This window comes from Uloborus diversus, unplaced genomic scaffold, assembly GCF_026930045.1.
Source record: "Uloborus diversus isolate 005 unplaced genomic scaffold, Udiv.v.3.1 scaffold_306, whole genome shotgun sequence".
Lineage (NCBI taxonomy): Eukaryota > Metazoa > Arthropoda > Arachnida > Araneae > Uloboridae > Uloborus > Uloborus diversus.
The window spans coordinates 107920-120159 of NW_026558468.1; the positions used below are offsets into that span (position 1 = coordinate 107920).

Here is a 12240-nt window from a genome sequence, read left to right on the forward strand (position 1 = left end):
TTTTTTTTGATTATCAACCTCCTTCATTTTATTCTTTTTTTTTCTAAATTTAATTCAAGTATGTTTAGTGAGTTTGAATTACATTGTGATGTTTGTATCTCATGGATTTTTGTTTCTGTATCAGGTCTATCAAAAAGAAAGAAAACGCAAATTTTCTGAAATGCCTCTTGCAACAAAAAAGCCATGTATGGAAAATGTTTGGATTTTTGATAAATAAAAATTATTTTTTAATGTAATGTCTTGTCAGTTTATTGCACAATAAAGTACTGAACACATGTCTATTGCTACAAATGACCAGTGTGCTTAAATTTAGAATTTCATTTTTTGAAATTTATTATGTTTGTTTAAAAGGTAACAAATTTTTTAGTTCGCTCCTTTTTACTTTTTTAAAAAGGATCATGTATATCAAAGGATGACAATGCTTTAAATATCAAACAAAACATATACAACCACATCAGCTCTGAATAATTTTAACTGTGTTGCAAACTATAATTGTGAGACAAAATTTAATATTTGTTTTATGACATTGAGTTAAACAGCTGATTCATGTCTAATTCCTTAATTTTCTGAAAATTTCCTTAATTTTTCAAAAACTATATCAAGTTTGGTCCCTATTTTCTTATTTTTTCTATTTTACCCCCTCAAATCTTCATCCTTCGCGATATCTGCCAAAAACATGTTGGGAGACATGCCGACGACATCAAACACATGCTTCGCATGTGTTTGATGAAAATTGCATTCCTTATTTGATATTTCAATCTTTTTGCATCCTGCAAATATTTCAATTATTTTAAACGTTGGAAAGTTTTTTATACCATACGCTACTTTATATCTGCTTATTTTATTCATTATTTCAATAATATTTTTATTTCTTAAATTTATTTTAGAATAAAAGAAAAAGATAGAGTGTGGTTCAACTCCCGCAGTCTCGGATTGTATTGAAACTTGGCATGGTTACTTAAACTAAATTATGAGTTCCAATGCAAGGAAAAAGGATAACCAATTAGATATTTATTTGTTTTCAATTTTGCTTTTAGATTTTTTTTGCTGCTGTTAAGTTTTACTTTACAAACAAACCTAATTTTAAAATGTACTTTCCCATTTTCAGTACCTTAAATTCAAATGTTTCTAGTTAAAAAAAAAAAAAAAAAAAAAAAGATTTTTATTTAAAACAGATAAAAACTTGATATTATTGAGTGATGCAGCCAAGATTGAACTCTGGCTCCATGAATCCCTTTATTCAAGGACTCGGGAGTTAGAAATTGCTGCCTCTCTTTCAAAATCTAAATTCATATAGAAATAAACTTGGGAGAAATGGTGCAATGCAGCAGATTTGTACAAAATGAGATTTTAGTAACAATAACCAATGAAAAGCAATAATAACAAAACCATAGTTCTTGAGTTATCTTGAGAGTCTCTAGTTATCTTGAAGAAAAGAGGTTTTAGTTTTTTTCCTTCAATTTTCCTCTCACTCCAAATAAGGTATGCTCAGGGATGCGCCAATCACTGATCCTGCACAAAACTGCTCCAAAAGACTGCTGAATGGACTTTTCTGCACCAAAATCAGACAAACTTGCGCCAAAAGTGCGATTTTGCATTTAATATTGCAATTCCTTCAGTATATTTGCCAGTTCTTGCAGATTATCGTCAAGTTTTTATGCATTTGGAGCTTGTTTTCACGATTTTTTGATGTAGTCCCAATTTTTATGTACCATTTCAAAATCCGATTGCATCCACTTTTGAAATTCTGTATTATTTCAATTTATCATGCGATTCTGTTCCTTTGCCTTTAAAATATTTATTGACCTTTATTTTAAACCATTCTAATCTTGTGTTTTCAGACGAAGAGGACTTGTAAGTTTGTCTTTGCTACGCCCACTGGAAAATATCAATCCATTTGTGATAAACATAAGTTTATCCTAAGTATATGAAAGTAATTTATTATATGTATCTCATAATTTACAAACAACTAAAGTCATTTAAACATAAGCTTTCTGTGAATGTTCTCGGTGTAATGATAACCTAAGGAATTCATCGCTTTGCTAAGCAGCTTTCACTGTAACTCACTTCTGGTAAAGAATGAAAACAAATCGTGAAGATCTACTTTCGCCTTCTGGCATCGAAAGATAAGACGGCGTCATGATGTTCCATCGTGTTCCATGAAGTTCTCGAATGATTTGCACACATCTTTTTCCGCACGTGGTGGACATATGACAAAGTTTTGCAAATCAGGTATGCAGTATTTATAGTGATTCAGCCGTTGGCTCATTCTCTCTTTCTAGCGTTCGGTTTTAGTTTTTCCTGCTAGTAGCCCTACGGGGGAAATTCAAGGCAATTCCAAACTGTGAGGCGAATTTGCTTCAAACAAACTTTGTAGGAAAAAGCTTTTGATGAAAAACTTGTATATAAAATATCTTTTTGATTTGAACAATTTTCCGTTCAATTTTGAACAGTTCTAATCCCTTAACATTAGCGCCTACGGGGAAACAAAGTCCATGTAGATTCTATACTTGAAGACAGATTTACTTCAAACAAATTTTTGTTGGAAATAGCTATTGCCGACAAACTCCAGACTCCAACTCCGAGAATTTAGGGGCACCTGACTCCAACTCTGGCTCCTGTGCCCGACAATTAATCGAACTCCCACTCCCCGACTTCAACTCTGATTTCGTAGCTTTGGCAAAAATTTATACACAGAGGACTGACTCCGATTCTTGGATATTCGACTCCTTTATCTCAAAATGAGATTGACACTGACTCCAACTCCACAGCTATGGTTTTAACTGTGAAATAATTATTGTTAATATGACTTGTTTTTATTTTCATGCTAAAGTTTTAATTTAGGTATTCAGTCATAAACTCGAAGCCATTTATGTTCCTACATAAAAGATATGCGTGGACGATTTTTTTTTGACAATGGAAATTATTTAAGTTGACATTTTATTGTTTTTATTTATTTTGTTAAGTGCATTAATTCATTTAAAAAATTATTTTTGGCAGCAGGCAGTGGCGTAGCTACACTTTCTGCCGCCCGGGTCGGTTCCTTAATTTGCCGCCCTTTATGATGGTAAATAGTTGACGCATTAAAGAGTTAAAAGTTTTTTTAATAAGATTTTAATAAACAAGAAAACAAACTTATTTGTTTTCCTTCTTATTTTTCTTGCAGAAGAAAAATAAAGGATTCAGAATCCCACCGAAACATTCCAGATTTTTTTTTAACAATCAAACTTAGTTTTATGCATTCTTTGATGACGTTAGGGGGTCAGGACTTTTCAAGAAAATTTTCCGAAACTTAAGTGTTAAAAATCAATTTTTAGGCAAACTTTGAATACCTGAAGATATTGGGGATGGTTCGGATGCGCTGTCCGGAAAGCTTTTCAACAAAACTGAAAAACACGTAAAATGTAGGCTGTATCTAGTGCTGTAAAGGTCTCTCCTAACTCCAACAAAGACTGGATTTTCCTGCAGAAATATTTTCAAACTAGAAGTTAATTTTTAGTCCATCTTTGATGACGTTAAGAAGAATAGGAAGCGTTCAGGAGCTTTCTGAAACTGTTTCGACGACGAAGTTTCAAAAATGCAAATATAGGCTATCTTTGATGCCATAAGTTTCCAAATATTTCGAAAAATGTTGAAGTCAAATGGTTTTTCCGTCTCCCCTTGAAACTTTTTGAAAAAGACTTCCTAAAAACGCGACTTCAGCCATTGTTTGACAGACAATGTAAAGAGAAAGAGTTAAGAGAGGGGTTTCTCGCCCGAAATATTTTTCGAAACTGTTGCTCATTTTAAGCTCTTCACAACTGAGAAAAAAAAAAGGGGGGTTGAGGTCTTCCCTCAGAAATTTCTAAAAACGAAATTTGGAGCCATCTGTGATGACGTTAGGTGATTTTGTGCACATCTGGGGTCCCTACCTTAGAATTTTTTTGAAGTTTAAGTTTCAAAAACCCAACTTTAAGCTATTTTGGGAGACATTGGGATTTTAAAGTTTGAAGTTGATGTCCTAAATACACACTTTAGACTCTCTTTAATCATTATACAGGAAGGGTCAGGGCTTAACCGCCCTCATGAATTTGTTAGTATTGAAGTTATAAAAACTCAATAATCAATATTAGGCAAAAAAATGAGATATGAAGGGCAGGGGCATAGCTAAGGGGGGGGGGGGGTTTGGGGACAAACCCCCCCCCCCCCCCCGAAAAGTTAGTCTCAAAAAAAAAAGAGAAAAAGAAGAGAGAAGAGAAAGAAAAAAAAAAGAAGAAAAGGAAAAAATTCCAAGCGATTATACATATATATACATATATATATATATACATATATATATATATATATATATATATATATATATATATATATAAAAGAAGTAACCCCCCCCCCCCCGAAAGTCGGGTCTAGCTACGCCACTGATGAAGGGATAGGGTGAGCGTTATTCCTTTAAAATGGTTCGAGACTCAAAGCCTAAAACTGCACTTTTGGGCTGTTTGTTGACGTTAAGGGATAAGAATATTCAATTGCTCTTTCCGAAAAATGTGACATTTATTGAGAGTTTAACAACGCAGTTTTAAGCAGTCTTCAGTTGATCGAAATTCTCCGGCCTCAAAACACATTTTAAAACTATCTAGCACACTTTAGACAACGAAAAGGGGGGAGTGAAAATGAAGCCACCCAAAGACCTGTTAGGCTATATTTGGACAAATTAAGGGAGGAAGGGATGGTAAGTGGCTCTCTCCTCTGGAAATTTTTCAAAATTAACGTCCTGGAAATGCATTTTTAGTTTTGTGACAGTAGGAAGAAACAAAGGAAATTTTCCTAATTTGAAGTTTTAGAAACACAAATTTAGGGTCAATTTGTTTCTCAAAGGGTCTTCCAAAATAACTCTCTTTTGGATCCGTGGTTGAGCGACTCACCTAATGTTGACAAACTCAGAAGTTACCACCTAGCGTACGAACAAGGCTCATCCCCTCCCCTTAGATCTGGTAACAAATTTGGATTATTACCAAATTTGAATGATTCTCTTTTTCACCAATGGAAGTCGAAATGTTCTAAGGCTTTGCCTATAGAGATCATTTTACTAATTAAAAACCTTTCTTTAAAGTACATGACTAAATGTAAAACTCATTGCATAAAGGAATTAGTTGATATAATACAGTAGTAAAAGCAATTATTATTCGAGTTGTGAATAATTTTTTTTATAAAATGAACATAAAATTCATTCTGTCTTAGTGAAAATTTTGTAGTCAATGTCTAATCAAACTAATTATTGAAACAGATAATGTAATCCTGAAAATGAGCAAGAAATCGCCCACCATTTTAAACTTCTCTCCTTTTACTCTTGTTGGCACTTTCCTTTAAAAAAAGAATTTTCTTTTCTTTTTTAAATATGGTGGTTTCCTGTAGGAACTTATTTAAAATCAAGTGGTAGCTTCGTCATAGAACAAAAAGTTATGAAATTTATTGTTTCCTCCTTAATAGTTAACCTTCACAGCAAAAAGAAAAAAAAAAACATGATTCATTAACTTTACACCACCTCCCTCAGTCTGTAGCTTCAGACGAAAGAAGAGAAAAGACAAACAATAGTGCTAAGATGTCCACAATAAAAACACATGTGTTGTATTAGAGTAATTTTATTATCGTAGTCGTACTAAAACCTTACAATTCAAAGACACTTTTTTCTTTTTTTTTTTGCCTCCAGTAATAGATTAAAAGCATGATTTCCTTATTGAGAAAACGGGTTAAATTTTTCCGCATCAAAGGTGTGAATTTGCCGCCCCCCCCAAAAAGTGCCGCCCGGGGCGGACCGCCCCCTCTGCCCCTCCCTAGCTACACCACTGGCAGCAGGGGAAAAAGAAATGATTTTTTTTATATATTTATTTTAATGGGCTTATTAATTTTAATTATTATTCTTTCGTTTTGAAAGCTGTTAAAATAATTTTAATGGAAAAAAATGTATTCACAACTCCAGAGCTCTAATACGCTACCTTACGGGGGTTAATATTACTAATGAAAAAGGTAAAACATTCCGTTTCATGTGTTTTCTTTGGGGTAAATTACAGGCTTCAGACAGTTTGTGGTGCAATGTAATTTCAGAGAATAGAAAAGAAAGCTTCTCACAAACACGATGAAAAATTACTCTCATTCATTAAGCTCCAAAGCAAGTTATAAGTTACGGATTTGTTTGTTTTACCTTTTTCATCCGCCTTTAAACAGTGGCCCCACTCAATACTTAAGCGCCAGCGCAATGAGTGGGGCCATGATTCGTCTTATCTGGACGTTTAAAAATTCCATACAATCCGTGGTTGGACAGTAAGTTCCTTTATTTTTATTTTTTTTATGAAGTTCGGCTTCTTGAGCCATAACTCCCCCCCCCCCCCTCCCTGCACTACAGGGTCTGTGTGTAAGGGCTTACACATAATTATGCAAGGTGTCTCAGTTAAATGTTTCAGAACTTCTGAAAGGGATAGGATGCATCCTGACTCCTTGAAATCATATTGCAATGTGGGTGGGGTTAGAAATGCATTCCCGACCCAAGTAATTTGAGATATGCCGGGAGTATTCTAGACTGTTTGGAGTTTCATGCACCGAAGATGTGAGGTGTGCAATAGAACTGGGTGAAAAAACTTCGGACACTTACTTAGAACCATGTACCTTTTGCTCTTTCATATGTATTATGAAAAATATTTTTCACTTACTGTGTCTTTCCTTTATGGTGCTTTTCTGTTTACATAACTACTTTAGGAAAGCATTTCCAACCCTGCATTACTATATGATTTCAAGTCGTCAGGATGCACCCTACCCCTCTTGTAAGTTCTAAAACGTTTAATTGAGACATCCTGTATATGTATATATACACTTCTATAGTTGGAGGAGGTTTACTGTCCCTCAAATTACTTGGGTTTTTATTTTTAAAATAATGCAAACAAAATTGGTTTTAAACCACCTTTTCTCTTGGTGATTTCTCCCAAATATTTTTTCCAACAAAGGCATTGAGTATAATATAGTTGTTCTCCACCCCCTTAAAAGCAATGGAACACCCTCTTCTCCCCCCTCCCTCCCCCACAAAAAAGAATAGACCGGATCCCTTGGAACAACAACTAAAATTTTTAGTAGGTACAACCTGAGCACCTTTGTATGTATCTTGAAACAAACAATACTTCTGCAAGGGTGTCCACAAGGAGGGAGGGAGTTTAAAATGCACCATTGAAATTTTTAGGGGGGTAATTTTAAAGAAGTTTTAATATTTGGGGGTGGGAGGGACACCTGATGTGTTCATAAATGTGATATATATATATAATTATATTTATTACATTAATAGATATAGTACCATATTTATTTAACATACATATATATAAAGCAGAGCCGTGTCCAAGGGGAGGGTTTTAGGGGTTAAACCCCTCTCATAGTGGAAACATGATAAAAACCAAAGAAATGTGTAAATTTGACATAAAATTAACTTTAATGTTGAAGTTTGTTTATGGTATTTAAAAAAACAAAACATTCTCATTGAAGTTTCCCAGCATTTTTTTTTTTTTCCTTTTTTCTAGTTTGTCTGAAAATAATAAAATCTTCTTCAAAATGCTACTCCTACGAACGCCCCCCCCCTCCCCCGTGCCAATAGCATTACGGAGTATTTCAAACTTTGGTTTCCAGATCTTCAGTTTCGCAAAATTTCCAGAAAAAGCCCCCGAACAACATCGCTTATTCTATCAACATTGCTTAAAACTGCGTCGCCGAAACTCGGGTTTTGTTGTTTCAGTTTTAAAAGGGCCCTAATTTTACCAAATATGGTCGTACAACTGCGTTTTTGAGACTCCAGTTTCAGAAAAAATGCGAGCAAGAGTCCTCGAATCGCCTTCCTTTAATATCGTCAAGAATTAGGTTCTTCAAACAAAACTAACGAAAAATTTAAGTAGAATAACCTCTGAACCCCTCCTCCTAATATTTTAGAATACTGCTTAAAGTTTTAGAACTTTTTAGGAAAATCCAGGGGTTAGCATCAGAATCCCCTCCTCGTAAAAATCTTCAAAGTTAACCTGCAATTGCGTTTTAGGAACTTCAATTTCAAAAAACTTGAAAGGGAGATTAAAATTAAATTTTAATCTATTTTTCAAGAAAAAAAAACGATTAGGGAGAGTCTCCGAGCCGCATTCCTTGCCATAACGTCAATAAATATGGCCTATAATCGCGTTCCACGCCTTAAATTTCTACAAATTTCCGCGGAGCCAAAGACCATCTAAAATTCCGTTTTCAGTACTAAAAATTTCAAAATTTTCCGGAGGAGGAACCCCGGCACCCTTATCAGATTAGATTATTTTTCAACATGTCTCCCTTAAAACTTATTTTCTAGTTGCAGCACTGTTTTGCACTCACAGTTTTAAATTATTATTTAAGTAAATATATATTTTTTAACTATACAAGTTTGATCCAGATAAACATGAGCCGAATAAAAACTAGGCATGTCTACTGTATATAAAATATACAATAATAGAATTGGTAATATCTTGAAAACACATCTTCTGAGATTTTGGACCCTCCCCCCTTCCTCCCCCCCCACACACACACCGCTATGCCCCTCATTGTAGCCGTTAAACAGAAATGAATTATTTGAGCCACTGTTGTGTTTTTCTGACAGTGCATGTAAGAACGAAAAAACATTGAAACCAAAACCCCTCCCTTTATGAAATTCTGGACACGGGCCTGACATAAAGATACATTTGGAAAGTTAATGAACTAACCTGAGGAGTTCTGAAATTCAAGACCATAAATGTTCTCTAATATTTTCTATCTTATGATATTCTTGAAGATGCTGCCTCAATTCCATAACAGTGCGAAATGTTCCCTCACATTCCTCTTCCTGACAAATAACTGTCAATTTTTTCACATTGTGAAATCTGGCATGATGTTTGTTAAGACTATTCTTAGAAGAAAAAAAATTTCTCGCAATACTCTCAATTGAAGATTTCCCTTTCCGAATTTTTTTCCCTTGATCAATATCTTTGTGCATCCGAGCTAAATGGCTTTTTTAATGTCTCTTCTCATAAAATCCAACACCACCAATGGAACAGGCAAATTCCATGTTCATTTCGAGCAGAGCAATACCTATTAAGAACAATTTCCAACATTCAGAACGAAAACACAAAAAGCGCGAAAATATCATTCAGAACAACGGCGGGAATTGCGTCACCAAGTCATGTGGTTTCAATATCCAATCAAATGAGACATGAGTATAGAAGTCACGTGTACGCGCCATCCAATCGTATGAGACATGAGTAAGAGTCCCTAGGATGCAGGCGCTCGTCTCTATTCGCAACTCCAGCGCTCAAATACGCTACCTTGCGGTGATTTACAAAACTGCCGAAGAAACTAAAGATTTGCCACGTTGCGTTCCACGTGTGTCTGTTGACGTAAACACATGCAGTTTGTTCTGAGTATTTATTAACGCAATCGATGTGTCTTAGTTTGCTTTCAGCTACAGAAATTAATTCATCCCTTAGTAGTATTCTCGATCTTCTCAAAATAATGTTAGTTTTCCTTATTTCTTTCTAAAATATGAGTTGATTGAGAAATGGCGAAAGCGAAAACTCTGGAATAACAAACTTGGATAACGTTATACGCAGTAAAATATTTTATTGTTTTGTATGAATTTGTAAGAATATGAGTTATTTTAATCTTAAATTAATTTAACTAATCATATTTTACTGCAGCATTTAGTTGGAATGCACAGTATGCAAAATATTTTCTTGAATAGATTATCGTAGAACAAAATGAAAAATGTTTAACCGAGAAAGAATTTACTTTATTATTTTTATTTTCAGCTGAAAGGTTTCGCCAAATTTGTTTAGGGTTAGAGTTTTAGTATTGTGCGAGCAAAGTAGCCTTGGCGAGATTTCGCGTTTTTAGTTAAACCATTTTTAATTTTTATCATGAGTGGAATAAAATGGTAGTAATATAGATTACAGAATTCGATAAGTAAAAAGAAATAATGGTCAATCAAACTGAAAAGAAAACTACCACCATATATCCGTAAGAATTTTGTAGATGATTTGCATAACATGACATAATTAAATCGTAACTCAGAAATTACAAACATCGAAACAGAAAAATTTTAAATTAACCAATTCGGGAATTCGAGAGAAATAACTCAGCTACAAATGCAAAACAATAAGCGCTAGCCAAGCAAAGCAAAGAAGTATCATCTTCTTTTGGTAATAATTTGTAATGTCACATTAAATTTTCTAGCATTAATTGTTATTCTTGTTAGGCCACAATTATTATTTAGTTTTATCAAAAATTGATAAATATCGAATTCAACGTCGTGAAAATGGCTGCTTAAAACTACGAAGTTTGCATTAATCTTTGAAGTTTAGTAATGCTTCTTGAATTCTCATTTCTTTCTACGTGGGTCAGAATATCAACAAGACTTTTGAACATTAATTTAAAAAGAATAAAGCGAAAAAATCATGCATACGAACAAAATTTACTTGGCTTATTAGCATTTTCTTCGTTACCATGTGCCTTTGTTTTAGTTTTTTCGTCCGCCATTAGACAGTGACTGCAGTGCCTCCTATAGTTCGTTGGAGTTGCGAATTTACTCCAGATCTCTCTCGATCTATGGTCGAAAAACTTAGCTTCTCTCTTCAAAGGAAAATACGACACTTTCTTCTTTTTTTTTTCTGACGACACTTTCTTCTTCTTCTTCTTCTTTTTTTTTTTTTTTTTTTTTTTTTTGAGCAATGACGATTGCTTATTGTTCTCATTTGACCGTCTTTGATGTTCCGTGCCTTTTTCAACCACCACCGTCACCTGCTGACGCGGCTCCGTCCTCCGGTAACCGCTCCTGAGGGGCCCTACAACGTAAGTAACGTTCCATTCTGGTGACGACGTTTTCTCCCTCACGAAAACCGAGAACAACCGAGAAAATAGTCGGTTCCTCCCATTTGCTCTTACCACCATTGTATCGAGTGAGTATTTTGTCCCTGTTTCCAGCGTTCCGAGAACTACTCGTGACGCGGGAAAGGAATCTCTTCAGTCGGACTGGAGTTCTTTTTTCCTACGGCAAAAGAGGCTTGCAACTCCGTTTCCCACGGCATTTGCGGTTTCTCGTACTAATTGAGTTTTTTTGTCCACAGTAACGGGGATCCGCAACTTCTAATTCCACTCCGTTTTGGGATCCGAGGAGTTATCTCATGGCCAAACAAATTGGCAGATACATTTCTTGATATGTCATAACCAACCTTTTTTTTTCTTTTGTGTTTACGCATTTTATTAATTTTATTTTTGGCTTATTTTTTTCTTTTGAAAATATTCTTTCGAAAGAATACTTTAAAATGCAAAGTGCCTCTTTGTTTGCCTTTTGTTTAATATACATCAGTTTTCAAAACTTTTTCACGGTAAGTAAGCGAATAAAATTTGACAATGGTCTAGTTTTAAGATTATCCCCCCCCCCCCTAAATTGTTGACAATGTAGTCTCATCCTTACGATTATGTTTCGTATAATTAGAAATGCCGATTTGGGAAGCACGGTTGCTGTAGTTTGAAACTAGTGACTGTTAATCTTCGTTTACACCAAAGAATTCTCTTTCTTCATGAACTTTCATGCGCCACATATTTGTTTTGATTTCATGATTCTGTACAAAGCCTTGAGAAAGGTGGAATCTTTATTAATTAAAAAAATTAACTAAGCAATTGTTATATTTTTTGAAAAAATAAACGATGGACTCGCTCTTGATTATCTTTCAAAAGCAAAACAAACGGCTTTTAAGAACCATTTGACAGAATTTATTTGGTTCATAATGACCCCACTAGAAACCGTGAAAACATTATACCTATTAACGCAAAAACAAATCTGTTGTTTAATAGCATTAACTCTTACGGACCAAGATTGTGGACACCTTACCCATTTTTTTAAAAAACCATTAATAATCGAAATTTGTTTAAGAAAAGGCTAAACAATTTTATACTCAATTCTATTGCAGTCAATTTAGGATAAAGTAGCATATTTGTAATATAGTATACCTGGGTTCCGTTATAAAATTAGACGTACTTTATTGCATTGTTTGTGTTTATTGTTCTTTGTATGATTATGCATTTATTTTTTGTTTATTCTATCTTATGTTATAAACTGGCCCTAAGTTAAGTTCTTTTTTGAGTGGTGAGAGCTAGTCAGGCTACTGTTATAGCCTTTACTCTTATCTACTCAATCAGAGATTTTCAAATAGACAGGGTGAAATATATTTTTAAAAAAAAGAA

General features: G+C 34.3%; 1 protein-coding gene across 3 annotated transcripts in view; it reads left to right on the plus strand.

Annotated features, from left to right (window-relative positions):
* The window catches only part of LOC129233277 (nucleolar complex protein 4 homolog), an 86844-nt gene extending 86608 nt beyond the window's left edge, over positions 1-236 (plus strand). For all 3 annotated transcript variants that reach the window (XM_054867328.1, XM_054867327.1, XM_054867329.1), the window contains one exon: positions 125-236. In XM_054867328.1, coding sequence (XP_054723303.1) covers positions 125-217 — 93 coding nt within the window. In that variant the 3' untranslated portion in view covers positions 218-236. The remainder of the gene's footprint in view (positions 1-124) is intronic.
* The last annotated feature ends 12004 nt before the right edge of the window (positions 237-12240 follow it).